This window comes from Gossypium hirsutum, chromosome A07 (assembly GCF_007990345.1).
Source record: "Gossypium hirsutum isolate 1008001.06 chromosome A07, Gossypium_hirsutum_v2.1, whole genome shotgun sequence".
Classification (NCBI taxonomy): Eukaryota; Viridiplantae; Streptophyta; class Magnoliopsida; order Malvales; family Malvaceae; genus Gossypium; species Gossypium hirsutum.
Window position 1 is genome coordinate 9,255,389 of NC_053430.1, and position 27,949 is coordinate 9,283,337.

Here is a 27,949-nt window from a genome sequence, read left to right on the forward strand (position 1 = left end):
ATATGGAAATATTCTCTACCCTCCAAAACGCACCAGTCAATAGGGACCTATTCGAAAATGAGGCCAAATTCTGGGTGTAAATCGAAAATAAAAAGAAAGTGAATTTTATAAAAATAAAAATTCGGGAGGACCAAAAGGGTAAATAACCATAAAGAGAAAACACGTGGATCCTCCTCGGGTCGGGTCACGCGCGAGGGTCCTGCCTCTAAACGGCGCCGTTTTGGTGCCTGGGCTTATAGCACAAAACAGTGCCGTTAAAAGCTGATTTTTTTTAAAATCATTCTTCTCTCCAAATTTCAAAAAAACAAAAAAAAACCCACTTTTCTCTTAAGGTTTCCAGAATCTAGCCACGGGATCGGAGAGTCGCCGTCGCACGTGCCGTCATCGGCACCGCCGTATACGGTGGTCGGAGGTGCGAAAAATCCCCCTTTGCCGGTGAAACGAAAGGTAAACTCCCCTTTTTAATGTTTTAGTTTCGTATAAATGAAAAAATTCTAAAAAAAAGAAAAAAGAAAAAAGTGGTAGAAAAATAAAACAAAATGAAACAAAAAAGTAAAACCATGGTAAAATCACCTTGATTTCTTTTTAAATATTTTCTCTGCTTATATGCATCCAAAAAAAAGGGATCCCTTTTACAAAATCATATATTGGCTTTTATAGTCATTTTTACTCTCTATTTTCACATGTTTGCAGGTACGTGCGCGGGTATACCCCTGGCGTGGCGTGGTGTGGTGGAGCAGCGCACGATGCTGAGAGGCGCGCGACTTGCGGTGCCTGGAGACTGCCTTGGGTGCAGCGGCTGAAGGTGTTGGCTACTAGGGTTTCAAAGCATGTTTAGGTTGTGGGCTTGGGTATTGGGTTACGTTTTTTATTTTGGGCCTGTTTAGGTTTAGCCATTTGAGTTGTAATTTTTGGATTGGTTTAATTATTTTGAACCATTGTTTATCGGGCTCTGGGCTAAAATTAGGTCCTACAACTCATATTTATATATTTTGTAGAGTTTTACTAAATAGCTTTTTGAAAATAAATTAATATAATTTTTTATATAAATTCTGATACATTAAATATTATATACAATACTTGCATATAAATATATATTTTTTAGTTTCAATTAAAATGTTACAATTGATATTTATCAAAAATTTTAAACTTTGACTTACTTACTTTAAATATTTTATTTAATTGAAATTTATTATAAGAACTAAATTTTTTTAAGTTTTTTTTTTCAAATTTTTATAAAGAATAATTTTTAAATAATAAAAAATAAAAGTTGAAACATTTTTGATATAAACAAATAGGGGTGACAAATTCACTCCTAACTTTATTATTTTTCTTTTGGGTAAATTACATTAGTAGTCATTTAATTATGTTTTTTTTTTCGGTCACCCAATTATGAAAAGTTACAAAATAGTTACTCAATTATTTTATTTTGTATTTTTTGGTCACCCAGCTATTTTGGATTTTCGGGTGTTTTGCATTTTTATGTTAGCTAGTTGGTGACTAGAAAATACAGATTGAATAGTTGAGTGGTTATTTTGTAACTTTTCATAGTTGGATGACAAAAAAGAAATTTACTAATAATTGGGTGATCAAAAAGAAAAAAAATCATAGTTGGGTAACTATTAATGTAGTTTACCCTTTTCGTTTCTAAAATTTTGTTGGTAAGCTACACTATTAGTCACTAAATTATGGTTAAATTTTCGTTTTGGTCACTTAACTAAAAACAGTTACAATTTAGTCACTGAATTATTCAAAAAATTTCATTTAAATCACTGGATTGTTAAAATCGATGTTATATGACTTTTTCTATTTGCACTGCCTGTACCAATAAAAGCTCTATTTTCCCTTCTCTTTTATAATTTATTTTTTTATTAAATAGCTTTGGACTTCATGAATCGACGAACCAATATTCAAATAGCTTTTTCCTTCGATTTTCGATATTTCCAATCAGATCAACTTAGATCTAAGTTATATTATTCTACTCGTCTATAGGTACTGATCTAATTTATGATTATCGAATCGTTAGTTGAAGCTTGTTGGTGGAACTTAAGAAAAAAAAACTTAAAAGTCTAGTGATTTAAATAAATTTTTTTTGAATAATTCAACTACTTAAACAAAAACTTTCGGATAATCTAATGACTAAATTGTAACTTTTTTAGTTAAGTAATCAAAACAAAATTTTACTCATAGTTTAATAATTAATGATGTAGTTTACCCAGTTTTGTTTTACATGATATCACTATCAGAGGCAAACTTTAATCTTAGCCGTAGAAAGGGTCAACTCAACCATCGGTCGCGATTTCGCTTTGAAGAAAAAGAACAAAAAAAAAAGAAGCATTTGTTTGGTAGATTCTTTTCAAAGAGCGGCGGTGTAGTGGGTACACTGAAAGGAAGAAGAAGAAGATAAAAGAGTTGGTGGGATTTGAAAATTTTGGTGCTTTCCTCTAACTTCATTAGTGGAGTTTCATATAAAAAAGGAAAAGAAAAGTCCACTTTTCTTATAGATTACTCGTTTCCTTCAAGCTAGCTCTCTCTTTATTTAGATCTTGAAGGTCCGGTTTTTTTTTTTTCATTTTTTTATCTTCAGATGGGGTTATTATTCATAAAATCTAAGCTATAGATTTTGTTTATTTATCTTTCTTTCTTTTCTTGTTTCTGATTATCATTGTACTGTTTAAGGTGTTCATTTTTTTTTTTCTAATTTTTTCTTAGTAATTGACTAATGGTGTAGTATTGCTTAGATCTGGTTCTATCATTTTCTGTATTTAATTGCTATTTTCTTTCATTTTCAGATTGGAGCTTGAGATTTCTATTCATTTATATATAAATATAGAAATGTATGCATTTTAAATATCTCCTGCAAAATATGCTATGTTGTTAGTGAAAGTGTTTTTAATGATATATAAAATGGTCCTCAATACTGAAATTCCAGAATTCTACACCCAAGATTTATGGATTATGGATAAGTGACATATGATCCCTTCGACATTATTGTTTATTTCAAGTTTGTGAAAATTATATTAGGAATACGCTATGTTACCTGGAGTTGGGGGTAAATGTCATGTTCATGTATGTGTATGACATGAGCATGCTTAAGTTTTCTTCTAACATTTTTGATGTATTCCAAGGATCATGACTTTGTAGCCTCATTCGAGTACACTTTAGGATCAATGAAGAGTTCATATAACGTACCAAATATAATGAATAGAAAGAACACGGCCACTCAACGGCATCAAAGTTTATGTAGTAAAGAAGCCTCATTTGTCGTTTTGAATAGATTTGTTGTTAACTAGACATGTGCTGCAAAAGCAATGGGATCATTGGTATTTTATCTACATGGTTTCGATGATCTAACTTTCCCAAGTGACAAATGGAGATCTTGTGTAAGAAGAGAATAGTCATTGCTCATTTTGATTTGAAATGAAGGGAAAAAAGAATTGATAACTTTTGTTGCATGGAAGGCCCAGCTAAAAATTTGAGCCTTTTGGTTTAAATGCATGATAGCACTATTAGACCTTCTTTAAACACTCAATGATGACTTTTATATGCATATCATATATTGCTTTTGCATTTGTTCATTTGGATGTGAGTCGTTCAGCTTGTTGATTATAATTATATTACCTTATATCTGGTTTTAAACCATCATTTACATTTTTTTCCTGTTTTATAGTGTGAGATGGCGACAACATCAGCAACAACCTTCTCAATTGGGTCGACTGTCTCCTTCGGAAGCAGGGGAAATCCACTTCCACAATCTAAACCTTTTGTTGCGAGGTTCACCTCCCCAAATTCACTTGCAAGTTTTAGTGGTCTCAAGGCAGCAACATATGTGAACTGTGAGTCAGAGTCCTCATTCTTCAGCAAGGAAAGCAGCGCCGCTCTTAGAGGCTCATTTGTACCAAAAGCACAGAAAGCAAACCAGAAGTCTCAGAATGGTCTACAGCCTGTGGCATCTTACAAAGTCGCAATACTTGGAGCTGCTGGAGGGATAGGGCAGCCATTAGCCCTTCTAATCAAGATGTCTCCATTAGTTTCAGCCCTGAACCTCTATGATATAGCAAATGTCAAGGGAGTTGCTGCGGACCTCAGTCACTGCAATACTCCGTCTCAAGTTCAGGATTTCACTGGTGCTTCTGAATTAGGAAATTGTTTGAAAGGTGTAAATGTAGTGGTTATTCCTGCTGGAGTTCCAAGAAAGCCTGGTATGACTCGTGATGACCTCTTCAACATCAATGCCAACATCGTGAAGACCTTGGTTGAGGCGGTTGCTGATAATTGTCCCGATGCCTTCATCCATATTATTAGCAATCCAGTTAACTCCACAGTACCAATTGCTGCTGAAGTCCTGAAGCAGAAGGGTGTTTACGATCCAAAGAAGCTTTTCGGTGTTACAACATTGGATGTTGTGAGAGCTAACACATTTGTTGCTCAGAAGAAAAACCTTAAGCTCATTGATGTGGATGTTCCAGTTGTCGGGGGACATGCTGGTATCACCATTTTACCTCTTCTGTCAAAGACGAAACCCTCTGTTAACTTTACCAATGAAGAAGTGGAACAATTAACTGTTAGGATTCAAAATGCTGGGACTGAAGTTGTGGAGGCAAAGGCTGGTGCAGGGTCTGCCACCTTATCTATGGCTTATGCAGCAGCAAGATTTGTTGAATCATCTCTTCGTGCTCTGGATGGAGATGGAGACGTCTATGAGTGCTCTTTCGTGCAGTCCGACCTAACCGATCTTCCATTTTTTGCATCTAGGATCAAGCTTGGAAGAAAAGGGATCGAAGCTTTGATTCCATCTGACCTTTCCGGGTTATCCGAGTATGAAGAGAAGGCCTTGGAAGCGCTTAAGCCTGAATTAAGGGCCAGCATCGAAAAGGGAATTGCTTTCGTGCAAAAGCAACCGGTTACTGCTTAAAAACTCGGTCTTTGAAGCTCTAACTTCATTGAAACCATGGTTGAGAGAGAGAGTAGACCAAATCTGGGGTAACCCTGCATCAGAACTTTCAGTTTTGCAGAATGGAAGATTTTCAGTTTGTTTTTTTTTCCCCGAATGATGATCACAGAGAAGGGAACTTAAAAAAAGGGCAATTTGGTGTTGTAGATGAGAAGAATTGAATCATTTCTCTCAATCAGAGTTTTGTAGTACTTTTGACAGTTTTAAAATAATATGTTGCTGCTATTTATTTGTTAGGCTTCATACCACTTTTAACTAACCCCCTATTTTACTTTTTATTTTTTTATCGGTTTGACCCTGCTACTTTATTTTTGTTATCAATTTGTCCCAATAATCTCTGTTACCCAGCCCAAATTTACCGTTAAAAAAAATTAAATCAACCAGTAACGTGTGTCAAGAAAAAAATCACTTAAAAATGTTAAAAATTATAAAAAAACTAAAAAATCATTAAAAACCCAAAAAATATTTAAACTTAAAAAATTATAAAAAAAACTAAAAAAATTATAATCTATTTTTGGAAATTATAAAAAAATTAAGATTACGAGTATGCAGAACATCAAAAAAATTTTAAAAATTTTCATAAAACTTTTAAAAATTGCTTATTTGGAATTTTAGGCTTTTTTCAGAAATTTCAATATTAATATGAAAATTTTTTACCAAAAAACTCAAAATTTCTTTAAAATATAAAAAATGCAAAAAAAAATCCCTAAATTTTTTTAGAAAACCCATAAAATCTTTAATAAATTCATAAAAATTCTAAAATTTTCTAAAAACCTAAAATTCTATTTTTTTTGAAGTTTCATATACTTATAATTGTTAATTTTATTTAAATTATGAAAATTTTATTTTTTTAATGTTTTGCATGCTTATATTTTTATTTTTATAATTTTCAAAAATAGATTATAATTTTTTTATTTTTTAGGTTTTAAGATTTTGGGGAGTTTTATGATTTTTTTTATTTCTAATAATTCTTTTTAGTTTTTTTTTATATTTTTAACATTTTCAAGTGATTTTTTTCCTTGACATGTGGTGGCGTGCCATTAATTGGTCTACTTTTTTAAATAAAAATTTGAGTTGAAGTAAGGGTATTAATAGAATGAAAATATGTGAGTCAAATTGATAACAAAAATAAAGTAAAAAAGTTTGACAAAAAATAATACAAATATCAAACTGATAATTTAACTATAATGCAAGAATCAAAGGGAGTGTTAAGCTTATTTGTTACTATGTCTCACAAACCGACACACACACATATATAAACATATTTTAACAGGTTTTGTTTTCATCACAAAAAAAAAAGTATTATTTTTATTTTTATTTGAGATGTTTAGTCATTGATATTCGATAATTTTACTATTATTTATATAATTATTAATGTTATTTATCATTATATCGTGAAATATTATGTCAAAGGCAATTTTAGTATTAAAGTAATAATTTTTATATGTGAAATTCTCACTCATATTTGAATTTCAATTTATTTTATCTAATTACTTAATATGTTACTATTACTTGTTTCTATTTTTTAAAATTTTCATTACTTTTAAAATATTATTTTATTATCTAAATTATTTTTCAAAAATAATGAGTTTTTATTATAACTTTGACCAATTTTCTTTTAATTAACAAATATACATTTTTAAATTATAAAAAATATATTACTTACTAAATAAAAAAATAAATGCGATAAAAATAGTAATCATGACCAATAGACTTTAACATAATTGGTAAAAGTTTAGACCCTAAACTTTAAATTACATTTGAGTGTCACTCCCACGATACACTTATGTCGTGTGTAAATTTTATTTTGTTCTTTTTAGATTAATCAAGCTTTGCTCAATTCTCCATCCACTATATATTGTACTAGTTAAATTCTACATTAAAATTTATTCATATCTATATCACACTTTTGTAATAAAAAAAATTAAGTAAAAAGGTTAAGTATAACATGTTTTCGTGTGTATTAATCTTTTCAGATTATATAACACTTTTTTTAATATTCTGGACAAATGGATTACAGAAAAGAAATAAATTCAAAAATAGCCAAAGATTAAAAATAAAAATAAACCTTGCAAATATGTCAAAATATTAAATAAAATTAAACCTTGGCACACCCATAATATGGGTGAAAATAAAAGTGTAATAAATATAAAAATATTAATAAAAAATTAAATATTGCTTGATTGAGATGGTAAAAATGAAATGGAAGTCATTCAAATTGTTTTAAATAAAATGACTAAATATTTATACAAAGGAGTAAATATTATTTCAAGTTTCTAATAAATTTAGTAGATGATCTAACTTAAATAATCAATCCACAAGTCATGAAAGCTAAATTCGTTCTACTCATTCAAATTGAATCCAATGTGGATCCTAACAAAAATTAAAAACCTATCTCACAAATCCTGGAAATATCAACTAATCTATTCTACAAGAGTATTTTATTTTTGCTAATTCAAATTTCTCTTGCAGGCTTTCACCAAAATTGCTTTAGATGTCAAACAAAATAATAACCAACTTGCCAGTTTCTAAAAGTTCAAATGAATTGAAGGAAATTGACCTTCTACTGTAATTTAAACAAAAAAATGACAGTAAAATATATCAGTATCCGAAAGTGCTCCAAACTCAAAATAATTTGAAAATTATTTTGAATGAAAAATACTCTGATCCAAAAACGAAACCAATATAACCCGATATCAAAATCATTCGAAATAACCAAAACCCACTCAATTTCCATGAACATGATACGCATCCAAGTCATTTTTCATAGGAATTGCCAAATTGCAATCCCTAGTCCCTGCTAAACGACTTCCCAGCGTTATATTATAAATCCAGATGCAGGGAAAAAAGGATCCCTTCTAAATAAACACACATCAGAGTTACGAGTGTTCATACACATGCATGCATACATACATAAAGAAATCTTGATTCAGTTAAAATAGTTTGTGGATGGTTGGATCCTAAGAAAAGCTACTGCTAAAAGCATACCTTTACAAGAACATGAATTCAATTTCATTCAATGAATTGATGGAACTATATCCTAGTTAATCATCTACTAGTAGTAGTCTAGTACCAAACCGGTAGGTCCTATACAAAAAGCACCGACGTAGGTATAATCAACAAAAAGAAATGGGAAAAAAAATGATAAACGCAACAAACAAATTGAGTATGCAAGAACGAATTAAGCAGGTAAACCGAGAAAATATCTCATCATGCAAATACCACACCCCAGCAATTTAAGGACAAAGGAACCAAAGAGCAACTTCCTTTCAGGGATATTTCAGAAAGGGCTAAGAAAAGAAGGTACCAATCTGCTACACAGCCAGAGGCAAACTGTACCTCAAAGTCGAAGAGTTTTGACACTACGAACCGTAAAGGACTTGAAAAGCATGATCTGAGCCGAAAGAACTATATATCAACAACTTGTCTGAACTTAGCCAAAAAGATCGAGACACTAGAGCCTGGTAGAAAAACTAGGCAAGAAGGGCAATCTGAACCCAAACAGAGCAACATAGTATAGACACGTGGGACCAAATAACAGCGGCTGCTGATGTATTTTAGTGGAAATGGAACTCTTTCATCAACGCGCCATGAACATTGGGTCTGCTTAATATTCAATTAGTATGCAGAGGCCTTGCTGCGCCCAAAAGGACTCGCAATTTTAAAGTTTATTAAACCATGCCCAATTAGAAACAAAGAAACCCAATAAAGTGTCCATAAAAACCAGAAACGGCCAAGCATCCTGCCAAAATGTCAACAGCATTAATACTGCGCAAACTATTAATTAAAAAACTAGCACAGAGCAAAGCAATACATAAGGAAAATAAATTACCCGCTTCACTCCTGTTTATTTACTAGATAGCGAAAACAGGGCAGACAAAATGGCATTACTTCTAACTAAAGATTCTACTCCACAAGTGAGAAAAAGCAAAACTCAAATGGTGAACCCCTCCCCATCATTCTTCCAAATACCCATGCAAAGACCAAACCATCTTCCATAATTGGGCAATGAAAAAGTCAACGAGAAGTTGGACAGAAGTAACGGCAAGTGCTGTTGGTAATGCATGAGTCACAAAAAATGGAGCAGAGAGCATAAGACCATATTTGAAAGTGCATGTCAAGAAAGCACAAAACTCCATCGAACACAGCATTTTACGAACACATAAATAGTTGTAGGTTTGTGCCAAGTTTCACACTTCAAAGGACTGAACTATTATATTGTTCCACCCAGACAACAATGAAGAGAGCACATTCTGTAAAAAAGAAACTTCATGCTTTGCCAAAAAGCAGCAACCTAGTTCATCAGCTGCAATCAGAGGAGGCTTCCATCAGTCCAGTTATAATATAAATTTCAATCCAAAAGAAAGGAGAATAGCAATCAAAGAAGAACAGTGAAAATAAATATGCATACCACAAGCAGTCATCTTAACCAGAACGAGGACCTCCAGTTCCACGACGGTCATAGGGTCCAGATCGATCACGATTGTATCTATCACTTCCAGATCCCCCACGACTACCTGCATCCCTGCTGCGCCCACCAAATCGATCTCCATTCCGATCAGGACCGTAACGGCCACCACCTCCACCATGACGATCACCCCTACCACCATACTTGCCACCTCTAGCCCCATCACTAGGACACTCCCTGGCAAAGTGCCCAGGCTTTCCACACTTAAAACACTCCCCACCATTAGATCCACGCCCGCCATCATAGCCCCGATTACGGTCATGGTCACGGTCACGATCACGATCACGTCCACGGTTACGGTCGCCATCATAATCTCTCCCCGACCCTTGTTGAGGCTTAGCTCTATCAACTGTTATATTCCGCCCATCCAAGTCCATTCCATTCATTGCTTCAATAGCTTCTTCCATGGCCGCTTTCTCATCAAAAGAGACAAATCCAAATCCACGAGAACGTCCAGAAATCTTGTCGACAGCAACCTGAATCAAGAAAAAGTTCAGTCAAATTTTGTTGTGCAAACCAAAACCATAAAAATTAATGCCATAATGTATTAAAAAAGAATAAAGTTCTATAACAGTTCATCAGTTATAATGCTTTAAATAAATAATTACATTACAATTACTAGTTTTGTTCCATAAAACATATTCCTATTATCTAAGTAATTATGTCTTTCAGGTTTTGCATTGCCTTCACCCCAAATTGAAGCATAAGTGAACATCTGCAAGTAGAAGGGATAGTTTTCAAAAGCAAGAGGGGTTGCATGGTCAGAAACAGAAGGTGGCAGCATAGTCGTGACAACAAAGACAGAAAAAAAGCCTATAAACTAATGAAATCTATTCCCTGTGTAAAAGTAACATACAGAAATACAAGTTTTGACCAGGATTCAATTTGATGAAATCAGTGAACTCAAGTTTTTTCTTAAAAAAGAATAACATAAGAGATACCATGATGAGAGAGTTCCATTATTCATTACCTTAGCCTCAATAAGATTTCCAAACTTCTCAAATGCATCCTTTAGGCCCCTATCTGAGGTTGACCATGAAAGATTACCTATAAAACAACGGTACTCAACGTCTTCTGGCATCCTGTAAGCTGCATTTTTTTCAGCAAAGGAATATCAACACAAAATTATCAACTAACATACGTCTGTTAAATGAATTATAGATATCTTGAGATTAACATGCCATCACCAAATCAGCATTGAGAAATGGACGAAACATGCTTAGTAAATGTAATAATCGAGCAAGAGGATTTCAAAGTATGAGCAACAAAGAATAGAAAGCAACTTATGACAAATAAACCAGAAGATGTAAACACTCTCCAGACATTAAAGCAACTTATGACTTATGATGCCACCACACATTCAAAAGAAATATTTTGTGAAAATTAAAAATGGTTAAAGGCACCAAATTTTTTGTAATAAAAAAGTAAATGACTGGCTACAGCATATAACAAAATTAATTCATCGTATTTGCTTAAACAAGTTTAATACATATAACATTATGCACTCCATGGTTGTCACAATTTTGCTTCCACAAGTGTGGAAAAAGGGAAAAGAGAATAATGAAAAAACCAGATCATGTTTTAAAAACAGAAAATAATCCAAATGCAACACATTCTATTGCGATTTTCTCAATACTAAATTAATGATCATGCTTTAGCAGTTTACAAAATTTCAGTTTTCAATTTTCAACCATCTAGAAGCATGTGGTATTTGCTTCTGCATATGTGAAAGCACTTACTGCAACAACCAAAAACAGGCTGCAGCAGGCACAAATCTCCAAACTACATTAGTCAAAGAAATTAACATAGCCAGTTACACATCTTGTTTAATAAAAAGGAAAAAAGAAGAAGATTTCCCCTTTCTTTATCGTCGATACTGCAATCCTCACAATTTGTATCATCTCAATCAAACCGTAAGTTAGTTAGCAGTATAGTTGTATACATTCAAATTCAGAATTTACCTAGGTAACTCTGGCTTTTCTGGAAAACCCTAGAAACAGTCCGTATACAACCGAATATCTCCAGAATTCACATAAAAATCAGATAATTTAATACAGTCCTAGTCCGATAACCAAATATAAGCAACAGAATGCAATCGAAAGCATTATAAAAAAATCAATTATTCATATCAGAAGCCGATAAGCAATTAAGTAAAACCTAATCGATAACGAAGAACAATTAGAAGATTGCAGAAAAGATGCAGATTTAATGTCAAGTATTAAGGATTAAAAAGAGAGATAGAGAAGATTAGCGTACCAAAGAAGAACAGGCGAAAGATAAGAAAAGTTAAAAAGATTTGTAAAGATCACCTTGTTTCGAAGGAACCCTAAAATATAAACTGCGAGGCAGAGGAAAAAAATAAAGCGATAGAGAGAATCAAAAGTGGAAGTGACAGCGCTACACGGTGTTTTTTAACGGTTTAACCTTAAAATTAGGTTTTTGCTTCTCTAAATATTTGTTTGTTATAACTGGTTTGAAATTATTTCTAATAAAATTTACTTTTTTTTAAGATTATATAATTATTTAAAAAATAATAATTTTTACCATAAAAATAGTTTCTCTCATTATTTGTGTATTTATAATATTAATAGAACTCCTAATCTAATTAGGAAATAACTAAACTATTCCCAATTCCTTTTTAACATGGAAAACAAAAAATAGCATAAAGGGGTGAAAAACCCCTATGTATCTATCATACGTGAATAGTCAGAAAATTTTATTCTCTTGTCTTCTTTTATTTAACCTTAACTTCCTCGTTTTGTCTGCCTCTTTTCACCTAAATTAAGGTTAAATTTGATGAGAACCATATTCTATGATAAGAAATTTATTTATTTTTAAATTAAGTCGTTTCTTATCTATTAATTGATTGATTAATTCTTTATATTGAATGTATGCACGTGTGATAAGATTTTTAGTATAAATAATTTTTAAGGTTCTCATCTTATAAATGTTACAGGTTCAAATTATGTCATCGCTTTTCTTCGTCTCCTACTATTATATAATTAAAAAAATTAAAGTGTTTTTTTATTGAGTTTTATCTCAATTGGTACAACTGCTGTTATAATAATAGACTTGTCCATGGGTCAGGCCACGCAATCCAGCCCAAAGACTTGTCTAAAAAGTGAGAAGGTTTGGACATAAATATAGACTTGAAAAATGGGTTTTGACAAAAAAATAATGCCCGTTTAGAAAATGGGTTAGGCCTCAAGTAAGGTTTTTTTGGCCCGATTGAAAAAAAAAATATTATTTTGTTTCTGTTTTTCCTATTTTGCTACTATTTTTCTACCGTTTTCCCACTATTTTGCTATTATTTCACTATTATATTAGTATCATTTTTTTGTTGTTGTTTGAATATTGTATAACTTTTATTTTATTATTAATTTTGCTATTATTTTATAGGCATTTATTTGTTAAATTCACCTATCTTAATGTTATTTAAATAGACTTTTTTTTTCAATTTGGCGGGAAAAATTTATTTTAATGTTTTTAATTTTTGTGATGAATTATATTTTTAAAATTTTTAATATAAAAAATAAAATAAAATTTTTTAATATGAGCGAACCAGGCTGAACTCAGTTTTTAACATTTTTATTTGAGCCGAGCTTGAGAAAAAATTTAGGCTCATTTTTCGGGTTAGGCTCGAGCTTATCAGTCGAACCTAGAATTTTGTTAGGATCCGACTCGGCCCATAGACAACTCTATACAATAACAAGAAAGACTTGAATTCGAGTATGCTTATATCATAGTCATATAAAAAGTTAAAATATAATAATTGATAAATAAATTAAAAATAATAAGTAATATTAGTCGTTATAAAATTTTTTATATTTAAATTTATATTGAAAGATAATAATTAAAAAAAATTAAAAAAATTACGAATAATAATAATTTTGAATAGTTTAATTCTTATATTATAAATAAATATTGTTATCTTATATGTTTATTTGTATATTGGGCAAATTATTAATATTTTTAGAAATTTAATATTAAAATTTTCCATAATGAAATTAAATTTGTTTGGATTAATTCTTTACTAATTTTTCTAATCTTTGTTTGGAAACAAGACCTAAACTTTTATGCACAAATAAGAAAAATATTTATTTAGCATACTACATTTAATTCCAACTAAACAAGTATGGATTTAGAATTTTTTTTATTAAGTTTCAATATAATAATCCATCAATAAAGTTTTTAGAATCAATAACAATATTATTATTAAATAAACTGAAATAATCATATCTAAATGTAACATTAAATCCAAAAAATCAAGCTTTGAAACAACAATAAAATTCCTAAAACCTAAAGGTTCATAAAGAGTTTAAAATAAGTCTAAGTGATAACTAATATCAAAGACTAAATGATAAGTCCCTATACATTCAATTAGAGCCTTCATACGATTCCCCATATATAGAAAATCTTCATTTAGGTTTGTAGTTTGGATCAAAATGAATCCCTGTATTCTGTTGTATACATGAGTAGTAGCACAACCACCAAATACTATACGGAATTTCAATTAAGTTTTATTTGAAACATACAAAATCATAAAGTTTTCTTTTCTTTTCGAACCAAGATTTGCATTTTTGGTGATCTTTCTAATAGTACCACTTTTTTTTTAATAGAAGTGACACTAATCTTCCATTCATTCTTTTTTCTCGCCATTTAAGACACTAACGAATGTGTTTTTCTTCTTCTTAAACTTGTTGGTTTTCACCTTAAGTCATTTGTCAACTTATTAACCTACAAGGTTGATGGAATGACTTACTTAACTCTTTAATCTCGCTTCCTCTTGATTGAGCTTACTATCCAATTCATTAACATCCCACTTTTCTTTAATAATGTTATAGTTAATCTAAAATGATCCATAATTCGGAAGTAGTGAGTTCAAAATGAACCATACCAAGAAAGAAGTCATCCACCATCATCCTCAAGGTATTTAACCTTGTTGCAATATTAGTCATCTCGATGATATGTTCTTGCATTCCGCTTAATGCATCAAACTTCATGATTGTGTGTTTTGTCATTAAAGTCTCAACAAATGACTTGTTTGTAGAATGAAAATGTTCTTCTACAAACTTAAGATATTCTTTTGTACTTTTAGTTTGTGAAATATTGGTCTTAATGTTTTTAGCTATTTTCATTTGCAAATAAAAAGGAAGAAAGAAAGGCTCAATTTGTTTGACCGTTTTCATTGCTTATGGTACAATTTCTCTTCCTCGTTATTTAAGTTAGTAATAATAGTTAATTTATCTTCTAATAATACCAAGTTGAAGATATAAAACACTTAAATGGAGCTTGACTTGTTCATTCCATTTAGAGAAGTTTAACACATTAAATAAAACAACATATGAGGCTTACAAATGAAGAGAAATAGTTGCAAAAATAATACATAAATGCTCAAAATAATAAATTTACTTTATGAATTGAGATAAGCAAACAATTCAAACATATCCTAGTTCTCCTTTAGGTACTACAATATATTATCATATATATAAATGTTACTAATTTTAAAAGTGCGTTTGAAAAGCCATCTGGTAATTGAATTTGAGTGTAATTGCTTGTAATTACAAACTTGTAGCATGTTTAGGTAACTACTATAATAACTATGTCTCACTGAATTTGGTGTAATTGGAACAATGCAATTACACTTTTCAACTCTAAAGGAGAGGGTGAGAATTTGAATAATTACGCGGGTAATTGCAAACAATAACACTCAAATCCAATTACTCTATGACTTTCCAAACATGTTTATATATGATTTAAGTTTAAACATTTTTTATACAATAATAATGTTTTAATTTTATGATTTATATTTTTAAAATATTTTAAATGCTTGTAATTATTCCAAACACTTATATGTGTTTATGCTTATAAAATAAAAAGCTATAACTTAAACTTGTATAAAGTAATTTTTTAAAATTAAATTTGAGTGTAATTACCTGCATAATTACTCCAATTCTCACCCTCCTCGTAAAATCGAAAACTGTAATTACGGTGCTCTAATTACACCCATTTCAGTGGGACCCACAATTACAGTGGTTGCCGAAACATGTCATCTTCATGTAATGACAAGCAATTACACACAAATTTAATTATTAGGTAACTTTCCAAATACTACCTAAGCATTCTTGAATGCTTAGCGTACAAATCTATTTTTCCTTGCATAGGTTATAGAACGACTCATAAAGATTGCTTTTAAATTATACAACATCAAAGCCTCATCCAAGGCAATGTATTTTATAGGTTTTGATCTATTTTGCTACTTACTCAAATGGTATAATTGGCACGAACATAGACTACATCAGTAGTGGAGCCAAATTTGATAGTTGTAGGGTTGATTGACTCCACAAAAAAATAAGAAGTAAATATTACTTATAATTATATAATTTATGCATTAATTCACAAAAAAAAATTGAAAATGACCACAAAAAATCGTTCCTACTAAAATTTTTGAAAAAGATTTTTATAAAATAAACTATTTTATATAAAAATAAATGAATCTCTCCCCATCATTAAAACTAAAAAATCCCTAATTCTTTTAATTTCTTCCAACACTCATCACTTTTTCCTCAAATTTCTTTCATTAGAATTTTTAAAAGATAGGTGTTAATCTTTCAATACTTTCATGTTGATCTCACAATTTGGTAACAACTCTTCTTTTCTTTTCATGCTTTATTGATTAATCTCTAGAAAATTAGGATTGTGTGTTTTCTTATGATAGAGTAGGATTTTTTTATGCAAGATTTAGGTTATTTATTTATTTATTGAATGATTTTACGATTATTGAATTTGTATGAGATTCCTAACATCATGATTGGGTAATAATTTTAGAGGTTGATTAATACTAATCATTGGAGAAATTAAGATTGATTAATACAAACCCTTGAAGAAATTAAGATTGATTAGAAATTTAGTGTTTTTATTTAGAAATTGTTGTTGGTAGTGTGACTATTGTGAATCTTATGTTTGGAAAATTGATATATTGCATTATCATGACAACAAAAAGTACTTAAGTGGTGTTTATTTTTGTGAAAGAAAATTACGAGTAATATATTGGCTTCATAAAAACCTTTATGTTTAGACATATTTGTTTTAAATGTTTAACAATAATGCAAAAATATTCTAAAAAAAAAGTCAACTTAGTTTATATGACTTTCATAAACGTTTTAATTTTTTTAAAAAGTTGACCTCACAATCCAAATTTTTTTGCTTTGCCCCTGGGTTACATAATAAGGTGCATTATAATGTTTCTATATGAGTTATAATTTGGCATGGATAATTGGATGGCTTATTCTAATGAAATGATATGTTTGAGATGAGAAGTTCCTAGTTGGCTAGAATGCGGTAACATGGTAATAAGAATAATTGAAATGGGTATATCATGTGAGGTTATATCCAATTATAAGATGTTTCATGTAGCATTTCTTTTCATTAGGTACTTTAGAAGTATATAAGAATATTGGAGAGGGAATATCTAATGTTGAAAGTTATAAACGTGTTTTGGTCTTGCTTAGAGAATGCTCTACAATCAAGTATTGATACCCATAATAGAGGTATTAATACAAGTACAAGTTAGTAACCAATTGAACGTTTGAGAGTGGTCCTAAATTGATACCTTGAGAAGTGGTATTAGTATCACTACTCAAATATCTACACATGGAAAAAGGGGTATCACTACCTACCTAACTACCCTTTTATTGAAAAAAACTTTAAGGTTCAAGTTTGGACATTACAAGACCACGACATGTTTATAAGGGCTAATCCTAAATGTAACACCCCTAACCCTTATCCGTCGTTGGAATAAAGTTACGGAGCATTACCGGGCTTTTCAAATAAATACGAACATTTCATATCATTTAACATAAATATAAGAAACTAATCATAATTACTCATGTCGATACCATTTTTTATTGGAAAAACGGGAGTCAACTTAAAAAAAAAAATGGAGTCGGCACTGATTTTTTTTCGAGGTGTGATTGGATCACCTTGAGATTGATCATTTTAATAAAACATTTTGATTTATTAAAACAATGATTTTGGGTCAACGAAATTCGAGAAAAAAGGGATTGAGAGTCCGTTACGCACAAGAAAGGGTTAGCACCCTCGTAACGCCCAAAATTGGTACCAATTGATCAATTAATGCCCTATTGTCTAAAATTTTAAAAAATATTTTGAAATACAATTTCTTTTAAAACATTTGAATAACTCAAATTGAACATTAAAATTCTCTTGTTTTGAAGGAATATAATATCACATCCAACACGTTAGGACATGATTCTTTAAACCTTCGAAACCACGATCAATTCTTAATTTCCAAAAGCTCATACATTTGGAAATTACAAAAGGATATTCGATTATTTGGTCCAACGAAAAACCAAAACCCAACACGTTAGGGCACGATTTCTCGGATTTCCAAACATAGAACATTGCCTTTATTTTTTTAGAAATCCTTATCGCGAGATACAAAATGTCATATCCAGTGAGTTAGAACACAACACCTTGAATTCCTGATAATAAGCTTTTATTTGAAACTTATGCGTTTTGATTGAAAAAGGGGTACTTGGTTACTTAGATTCAACAAGGAAAATTGGAACCTAGTAAGTTAGGGCACAATCTTCTCGAAGATGCCAAATACCGAGTATTGTCTTATTTTGAAAACTTTTGAATAAAATGATTTTAAAACTTAAACGATATTAAAACACAACTTTTTAAACGAATAAAATGTGATGGAATAATAATATACAACGCAAAGTAATAATTCATAAACAAAATGTTATAATAATGAATCACAAATAACAAATAAATACAAAGTAAGAAAATCTAAAATAAAATATAAAACAATTCTAAAAAGATATACATAAAAAGAATTTAAAATGGATGTTATAAAAGCGATCTAAAGTATATAAAATAGTTTTAAAAAAATAGTATCCATTCAAGATAAAATAATACATAAAACTCTTTAAAAATAATATATAAACAATTCAAAATACATAATGTGTAAAAAAAAAAAGTTTGAAATACATAATATATGAAAATATTAAAGTAAATAATGTATAAAATTTGAAATGAGCGTTATATAAAAAGTTAAAATAGATAATAACAAAAAAATGTAAAATAAATAAATAAATAGAATGTTAATAACAAAAGTAAAAAACATATATAAGAAAAATAATAATGAAAATAATATTAGTATATAAATAGAAATAAAAATATAATAATAGTAGAAATATAAATAGATAAAAAAAATTAGATAAATAATAATAGTATTAGAATAACAAAATAAATATAAATAGAAACATAATAATAATAGTAATAATATATTAAATTAGTTAATTTGATAATAAAATAGCAAAAATAAAAAAAAGATTAAATCGAACCTTAAAGCAAAATTTTGGGGCAAATCAAAAATAAATAAAAGGAAATTGACCAATTTGAACATGTGAATAACAAGGATGGACCAAAAGGGAAATAATCCCCACCCTCCAAACCGCACAGCTTCAAGGAGGACCAAAATGCAGTCAAAACAAATTTTAGGGCCAAAAAAATGAAAACTTAATTGCAAAACAATAAAAAATGGAAGGGCTAAAAGCAATTGGACGAATTTAGAAAAAACAAAGAAATTGAAATGAAATGGACAAAATTCTCACGTAATTGAAAGAGAAAAGAAAATAATTCAATTCCAATGGAAATAGGAAAAGAGAGAATAATCCAATTCCAAATTGAAGTAGGAATACAAAAGTCCTCCCATTCAAAAAAACAAAATACCCCTATTTATATACATTGGGTTTACTAAAATTAGCCTAAATAATTTAATAATAAAATAAAATAAAAACAAAAAAAAATCATATCTTCCTATTTTTAGCCTTTTACCAAGTCAACAAATTTTGAACTCATTGGCTTTCTCCATCTTTTTTATTTGGCCACAATTTAATGATTGTCTTTCAATTTGGCCCTTTTTGGCTTGTTTTCGACCGATTGTATCCTTTGGCTTTATTTATTTGGTTATTATTTTTTGGGGGCCCAGGCCAAAATTAGCCTATTACAACTCATATCGTCCCTTATATGAGCCCTCAAGGCCCAAATACACATTTAAAATAAATCGAGACTAAACCGGAAACTCAAAATTTTTTTCAGAAAATATCAAAAAATTTCAAAAGAGTAGGGGACACGCCCGTCCAACCAGGCCGTGTGGCTCACACGACTAAGAGACACGCCCGTGTCTCAAGCCGTATGGGCATTGAAATTAGGGCACACAGCCGTGTCTAATTTAGAAAAATATAACGATATGAAGAACCAGCTTAGAAATTCACTCCCATGTTAGTTTACTGAAGTTTGAAGAAGAAAAATGTCTAGAATTCTCTTTTAGTTTCAAATTGTAGGTATAATTTTATGTAAATTACCATTTTGGCATCCATTTAATTTATTTTATTATTTCACACTTACATGCAGTCCCATTATATAAATTTAGGCATATTTATCCTTTAAGTCCTCCCATGTTTATTATCTAAACCATTTAATTACTTACTTCTTATAATTAATTAAGTCTTTTTTTTCAATTTAGTCATTTTTAATTAATTAACTACCGGAACAATAAGATTTTCCAATGAAATTTTAATACTACATTAATGACACTCTGTAAATATTTATAAAAATATTTACGACTTGATTTATAGAAACGAGGTCTCGATACCTCATTTTTTAAAACCACTTGATCTAGAATTTTACTACTTGAACTTAATAATTTATTATAAAACTTAAATTGCCAATTCAAAAATCTTTCTAAAACCACATTTGACTCGTAAATACTAAATAATAAGATTTACGAGCTTACTCATCAAATTTAGTGGTCTCGAACTATTGTTTCCAACACCACTGAAAATCAGGTTGTTACACCTTCCTTACACATACCTATACTCTTGAACCTAAAAACGATAACATAGACTTGAGTCTGTTCTTTTAAGGTTTTCATTAGTTTACACTGAGGTAAATCATAAATTGAACATACTTATAGGTGACTAATCACACTAGCCTAAAACTGATTAGTGACGACTCTACATAGGATATTTCTTGCCTTGTTTGTCGGAGATCTTCAACACTATCTTTCTACTCATCCTCCACCACCCTTGTTCCCTTCATCAACCACCTCTTTTTTTCTAAAAAGTGAATTGTTCAAAATAATAATAAGGCAATAGGTTTTTGTAATGAACCGAAAGTTACGGTATCGGAAATTGAGTCTTGAGTACTGTTTCCGTGAAATTTATTCATGAATATTTATTAGAAATATTTGTGAATTATAGTTGAATGGTTATTTAGTGTTTAATTAAGTGAAGTAGCTTGAATTTAGTTTAAAGGGCTAAATTGCATAAGGAATAAAAGTTTAATTATAGATTAAAGAAGTAAAAGGGACTAATCTAGTAATTAGACCCTAAGTTCCATGTGTGTGTTAATATTGAATAACGTGTGTAATAGTTGGTATATATGTGTAATAGCTACAAGATATTTTATGTTATAGCTATTACACATGTTAGTTTTATATTTATTATAGGTTAATAATAGTATAATAAGTAAAATTGATAAAATAGAAAAAGAAGATAGAAAGACTAACAGAGAGCAAACGTAAAAGAAAGAAGAAAGAAAGAAAGAAATAAAAAAGGAAAATTTGAGGATTAAGGCCCTAAAGTTTGATTGGTAAGTTGTTTTAGCTCATTTTCTTATGATTTTTATGTTTATGGATGCCTAATTCAAAGTTCTACATGTATAAGGTTAAAATGAAGAAAAATAGAGAATTTTTAGATATTGATTTAGTTGAATAAATTGAGGTTTATGGGTTAAATTAATAGAAATTGAAGTTAGAAGTGATTAGTTAAAGGAATTTCTAAGTTAGGTCTAAATAGGGACTAAGTTGAATAGAGCTCAAAATTTATATTTTATAATGAGTTTTATGAGTTAGAAATTGTTAATGAGTGGATTAAAAGAGAATATGAAGCTTAAGTTAAAGAAAAAAAGATTAGTAATGGAAAAAGGACGAAATTGGAATTTTTGTAAAAGTTTGGTAGAAAGTGAAAATGTGTTTTATGAATTAGTATATTGATGATTTTTAATTGTATGATTGTTAGTAGCAAACGTAGCACCGGATACGTCATCAAAGAAGGGAAAAGAGAAAGTGAACGAAGATATCAATTAAATTCGATAAATAATGGTTTGTATTTCTATAAACCGAGCTTAATCGTTATTGCTATATTTGATATTTATATTGTATGAAAATGTGAATGAGGTAAGTATTTTTACCATATTGAAATGAATGTGATTTTGAATACCCTATTGACAGTGTCGGGCTAGTCGGATATAGTTGACATGTCATAGGAATTGGAAGTATTGGGATATTCCGACATTGAGTCGATGAGACACTATGTGTTGACTACTGTTAAAGTTTCAGATTTGTTCCGATGAAGTACTTTGTGTACTATAATGTTAAAGTTCCGGATTTATTCCGATGAAGCACTATGTGCTTATCCCGGAGTGTGGATTGGATCCGTGTATCCGCCAGTGTCCGAGTTATGTTAATAAGGGTAAATAAAGTAAAGGTTATTAAAGTACTGATTGATATTGAATAATAGCAATAATGTGTTTGAATTACCATTTTTAAAGTTGATTAAGCTATTGTTTATAGAAATACCACTGAGAGTATTCTCAGCGTACGGTTTGTTTCCGTGCGCAGGCTAGGTACGAAAGTATAAGGACTCAGCATACAAGCCGATCTCCAAACTCAAATTGGTGAAGTTTCTATCTTTTTGGAAAATGACATTGTACCTAGGATGTCTTTTGGTCATTTTAAAAGTATCTAAGTTGTTAAGTGATATTTTGGTATGTTTTGTAAATGTTACCAAAACCTTAAGTATGGTATGTTTTGATATGTTAGTGAAGAGTAATAAGAGGAAGTGTTGGTAAATATTGTAGAGAGAAGAAATGAAGATGTTATAAACTTAGTTATCAACATTTTATACTAAAACAGATTTGGACAGTAGCGGTAGTCTAAATTTGAAAATATACCAAAAATAGTATAAAGTGAATTAGATAATGAATAAAATTTGTAATTGAAGCTTAATGAATCTATTTTTATATGGAAGAAATAAAATAGGTAAAAGAGTTGTATTTTATGAGATATTTACGTTTTGGTGAAACAGGGTTAGAACAATTTCTGGATTCCCTGTTCTGACTTTAGAAATTCACCATAAATTGTGTATTAAGAATTAGGACTCAAACTTTATTTGTATGGATTCCTTATTGAGTATATTTTTAATTGAAACAAATGGCATAGTCATTGGATTTCTGTACAGGAAGAAATTTGATTCGTAGTGCACAAGGGTCAGAGTAGCCGAACCCTGAAACAGAGGAGATTTTTTCTAATAAACTGTACTAATTGGCCTGACCAAAGATTCTACAAAAAAATTAGTAAGTAGATATATGAGTTTAGTTTCAGGAAAAATTTACGGAATTAGATTTCGAGTTTCGTAACTCGAGATATGATTTTTTTAGCGACCATGATGCAGATGGATAGTTTACTACGAAAACTGTTTAAGTGCTAAGATAAGTTTTGTAATGTCTCCTGCTCGACTCCGGCGACGGTCTCGGGTAGGGGGACGTTACAGTTTTTCCTTTTACTCCTCCCTTGAAAGAAGTTTTCCGAGTCGATAATGACTCTTGTTCTCTTGGGTCTACAATGACTCGCTTATCTCGAGCCTGTGGTGACTTGATTGACTCTTTTTGTTTACATTTGATCATAATAATTCAATATACTTCAAAACCTTAAATTGAGCTCTAAGAAGAACAAGATCGTTGATGACTGTTATAACACACCAATTCGTCTTCTTTATCCTAGTGGCTGGCACATGACGATGTGGCTTTGATACCAATGATGATGGCATTTTATCCTCGATTCAAAAAAAATTCCAATATAAGTTGGCTTTTGTCAAGTGTTCATATTGCTTTCTGTTTGTGTTGTATTTCCAATGTATAAGACCTTTATACTCCTTTATTTGTAGTGTTCACAAATCAATGAAAGATATTTAAAAGCAACATTAATAACCTCACTATGTGCAAGTGAACTTGAAATCAAGTTAGGATGCTTATCACTGCCACTCATACCTATTGTAATCTTTCTTCTATCTGGCATGGGCTTATTCCATTTAAAGTCTTATCTGTGCCTTTTAAGTGAGTCTCAAAACCCATATTTTGAGGGCCTACTAATGTCATTCATTATAATCCAAATCTTTAAAGTCCAAGTTGGGTCCAAAAATGTTTAGAACAAAATCCATATTTTGAGGATTACTGGCCGCACCTCTTCTTCCCCACATAGCAAAGAGACAAAAAAATCCTTGTAAAATCATTCATCACGTGCAAGTTTTGTTTTCTTTCTTTTGTCTAAAGATAGTGGCTGGGGCACAAGGTTACATTTCGAGAACAAACCCAACAACAATACATGATGAGTCAAAGACATGGTAACTCTCAATGTTGTTGGATTGAATGCATGGTCAAGACAGCTAGCTAGTGGCACTTCATTTCACTGCTCGTGTTTTTTAGATAAAACATATATATTTCCCTAGACTTCTCATTAAGGATAATTATCTACCACAACTTCAATCTCCATATTTGTCTATTCAATAACATGTTCTTTTTTTTTGGACGTATTCAGAAACATCTCTTGTTAAAACATCTATTTCGATTTTACTTTAATTTAGCTGGAACCTAAAAGTCAGCATTTTCACACGCCAATGTGGTTACAAAGTTCATTACCAACATTTCCTTTTTAATTAAAAACTAGGTTAAATCATGCTATTAATCCTTGTACTTTTCGAACTTTAAAATTTTAGTCCTCACCAAACGATAATTATTAAATTGGTTAAGTTTTGTTATTTCCAAAATCTGATGCGGCAAATATATTATCATATGTGTAATGATATATCGTTTTGTTATTTTCACATATTACTCACTAAAAATTTAGTGAATGGATTAACGTCTGTAATTTGCTTCAAGATTGGGTTTTCAAATTTTGAAAAAATATAGGGACTTAGAATGATCCAATTGGAGAATTTGAACTAAATTTACAACTATACACATAGTAAAGGACCAATAATTTAATTTAACCAAATGCATTTAACTGCTACTATTTGGGTTAGGATTCAAATTTCAAAATTTGAAAAGTATATGCATTAAAATCGATCAAATTAAAATAGAGGGACTAAATCCATAGTTTTCACAAAATACAGGGACAAATAGTAAAATTCAACCTAAAAATTATAATATATGTTTTTGTTTACAATTATAATATATGTAAAGTATAACTTTTATTTACAAATATAATTTATCCGTAACATATATTATAATATATGTTTTTGTAGGTTTAGGGTTTACATAATTTAACGTAAAGTTAGACCAAATCCTAATATGAAGATCCTCTTACATGAAACCGAACATGAAACACGATATATAGTGCATCATCTTTATTGTATGATTTGGCTTTATATAATTTTTTTTGAGATTGAGGACTTTTATAATTGGATTTGCAGTAATTGCCTTTTTTTTTCCTTTGACCAATGGTCTTTAATTCCTTTATGCCATGGGTTTATTAATGTTTTTGAAATTAGATCACTATTTTTAGTTCCATTAATTTAATCCATTCAAAAAAATATTAAAATATTTTAAAAAATATAAAATTCAATTCAACCATTAGTAAACCGGTTTTATATCTCGATCTAACTATTGATTCAACTAATTTTATAGCTTGATTCAACTGGTCTATATAAGTTCACTGGTTAATTGATTTTTTACCTTTTACCGAATTAGTATCCTAATTGATTCCAGAATAATATTGAAATTTATAATGTTATTGTTTTATGTTCTCCCCTCCTCAGAAAACTCCCGCTAAAGTAGTTGAAAAAATGTTGATAAAGGTACTTTGGGATCAACTTTTTTGAGTTGAGCTTTAGGTTTTGAATGCTTAAAACAAAGGTATAGAAGCATGCATGCAAGAAGATTCAATGCCATTTTTTCTATACTAGTGGGAGTTAATAAGAAGCATGACTAGCTAACCACCTCCTCCACTAACTAAGCCTACTGTACTTGGATCCTTGAACTTGCCCCAAGTGGTTACCTCTTCTCATCTACCTAATATGTGACCCTAAACCTACATCAAAACCTATCCTTTTAGTTACAAAGCGATTTTCCAATTTGAGGCGACTTTTTCCTTGTTCATGCATGTTAGATCCAACACATAACGTAAAATTGTTATGGATGTCCCTGTACTAGAAGTTAAATTGTATTTTGCTTCCTCTACTTAAAAAATAAATAAATTAGTCCTTGTATATTAGATAAAAAAATAAATTGATCATTTCTGTTAAAAATTGGTGTGACTAATGAAACAACTAGGCATTGACACATTGCGCGCCATGTGTATCTAATGCTGACGTATAGAGATCAAATTTTAATAGCAAAAATGGATGGGTTTTTTAACAGAAAGATAAATTTGCTCTTTGATCTAATGTGCAATGACTAATTTATCTTTTTTTAGTAGAGGGGACAAAATACAATTCAATCCTAGTACAAGTACCTTTATGACACTTTCACCCACAAGCAAAAGACTTGGTCTAAAGAGGTAGATTTTGATTGGGGGAAAGAGTAATAAAAGTGGCTTTAAAAGGTTAACAAGCCCTTATCAAGTGTCATTCAAAGAGGTCCTAGAACCCCCACGTTGCCCATCCTCTTGGGGGCATTACATGGCCCATTTCAAGCTGTCTTCCTCTCCTTATTGCACCCTCAATTTCTTGAATGCATTGCATCTGCCCCCTCTTCTCTTTTTATTTTGCACTACAAAACAAAATATAACTACAAATAAATAACTAAAAATTGTTTCCCCCTCCTATACATCAAACTTGTTTACTCCAATCATTCACTTAATGAATTGGCAACATCCATTAGATTTTATGTATGCTTCTATTTTGTGGGATCCATTCAGCATGTATTAGACAAATTGGCCATGGTTTTCACCGTCTTTCCAAGTACAACTTATTGCCTCTCTAATTGTAGAGCCTATTTGCATCAAAATCTTATTGTTTCATGGGACACACCACTAAATTGTTGGTGTGTCATATTAGGATAAGCAGTTTCTGAATATAATTTTATAGACAAGTAGGATTTTTTTAAGAACTTATTCTTTCAAGCTAGCTAGCTTATCCACAATGATGAACAGACCGGTGTTTATGGTATATGTTTATAGTACACATTTGTGTTTAGTTAAATTGTAGAGACAGTCCTTGTAGTATATATTTTTTGCGAATTTAGTCTCTTTACTATATTTTTTATTATTTCATGTTCTCTACTTTTTGAAATTGTGTATTTCTAGATCTCACACGAACTTTTTTTTTAGTTCCGTCAAATAATTCACCTTGAGATTTTTTGTATATCTAACCAAACTTTTTTAATTTGTATATTTAAAAAAGACAAAAGAAAAGGTTAAAATATGCTATTAGTCCTTGTACTTTGACAAAATTTGATATTTGGTTCATATACTTAAAAAGCTAGAAATTAAGTCCTCCCACTGTTTTGATTTAAAAATCCCAATCCAATCATTAAAATTGTTAGTATTTTTTCTCAAAATTTGTCAATTTGATATGTTAATTAAGCTACCCTCATATGACATGTCATATGATTGATGGAAAATAAACATGTAAATTTGATCAATTTTAATAGAAACAACCAACTATGATAGTTATTAGACTAGAACTTTTAAACAGAAAAAGTAAGATTGGTGTTTAAAATTGAATTTTTAACTTTTAAAATATAAAGACTAAATCTCAAATATTATAAAAGTAGAAGAACTAATAGCATATTTTAACCAAAAAAGAAAGATTATAATATTTTTCCAATTGTATAGAAAATAAAAATATGTATACTACTAATAAAAATAAGCATGGTCAAATTATTTAACATAATTAACAGAAAACAAATGATGTTAAAATTGAAAATGATGAAAGAGATTATTAATGTAAAAAAAATCATAAATGTTGTAATAGAACTCAAGTTTAAATGATTTTGTTTGATTTGGGAAGAAACATGAAGTAGTTTAATTTACAACTAAACATGTTGATGGCAAGCAACATGTAATGCTTCTTGCTTTTAAAAATGTCAAGGTTATATGTCTTTTACTCAAGCTTTTGAGATGACAATGTGGGGCTATGAAGTCAAAACTACTTTATCCTTGGAGTCAATATTTACCTATATCCATTTAAACCATTAATATACAGGCAAAACTACAGTGTCTTAAGTTTGATTAATTTAATAATATGGGATGCATGAAAACTCTTGTCTCACTCGTTTTTGTTCATTTGTCTGGTTTTTCTTAACAACTGATTTTTCCTAAGTTTGTCATTAAACTATTGTCTTAAATGCAAGTGAAGTCTATTCAGAAAGGTGCTGATGTAACTAAAGTTGTTATTCATTTTAAGCTTAGTGTCTTCAAAGTCCAAATGGATTTT

General features: G+C 30.1%; 2 protein-coding genes and 1 long non-coding RNA gene across 4 annotated transcripts; 2 read left to right on the forward strand and 1 right to left on the reverse strand.

Moving 5' to 3' along the window:
• Positions 1-250: 250 nt before the first annotated feature.
• LOC107926660 (uncharacterized) lies at positions 251-1,050 on the forward strand. The gene is made up of 2 exons (XR_001692230.2): positions 251-447; positions 694-1,050. It is a non-coding gene; the product is annotated as an uncharacterized lncRNA (long non-coding RNA).
• Positions 1,051-2,316: 1,266 nt separating this feature from the next.
• On the forward strand, positions 2,317-5,197 carry LOC107926717 (malate dehydrogenase, chloroplastic). Its single transcript, XM_016857621.2, has 2 exons — positions 2,317-2,552; positions 3,671-5,197. The coding sequence occupies exon 2, from the start codon at positions 3,677-3,679 to the stop codon at positions 4,913-4,915; it is 1,239 nt and encodes a 412-aa protein (XP_016713110.2). The 5' UTR covers positions 2,317-2,552; positions 3,671-3,676; the 3' UTR covers positions 4,916-5,197.
• A 3,500-nt stretch (positions 5,198-8,697) lies between these two features.
• LOC107926696 (glycine-rich RNA-binding protein RZ1A) lies at positions 8,698-11,964 on the reverse strand. Of its 2 annotated transcripts, none has more exons than XM_016857592.2 (4): positions 11,732-11,964; positions 10,393-10,511; positions 9,366-9,898; positions 8,698-9,260 (listed from the first exon to the last, which is right to left on the reverse strand). In XM_016857592.2, the coding sequence occupies exons 2-3, from the start codon at positions 10,501-10,503 to the stop codon at positions 9,380-9,382; spliced, it is 630 nt and encodes a 209-aa protein (XP_016713081.1). In that variant the 5' UTR covers positions 10,504-10,511; positions 11,732-11,964; the 3' UTR covers positions 8,698-9,260; positions 9,366-9,379. The 2 variants fall into 2 exon arrangements, with proteins under 2 accessions (XP_016713081.1, XP_016713080.1); XM_016857591.2 differs by having other exon boundaries at positions 11,679-11,825.
• Between the last annotated feature and the right edge of the window lie 15,985 nt (positions 11,965-27,949).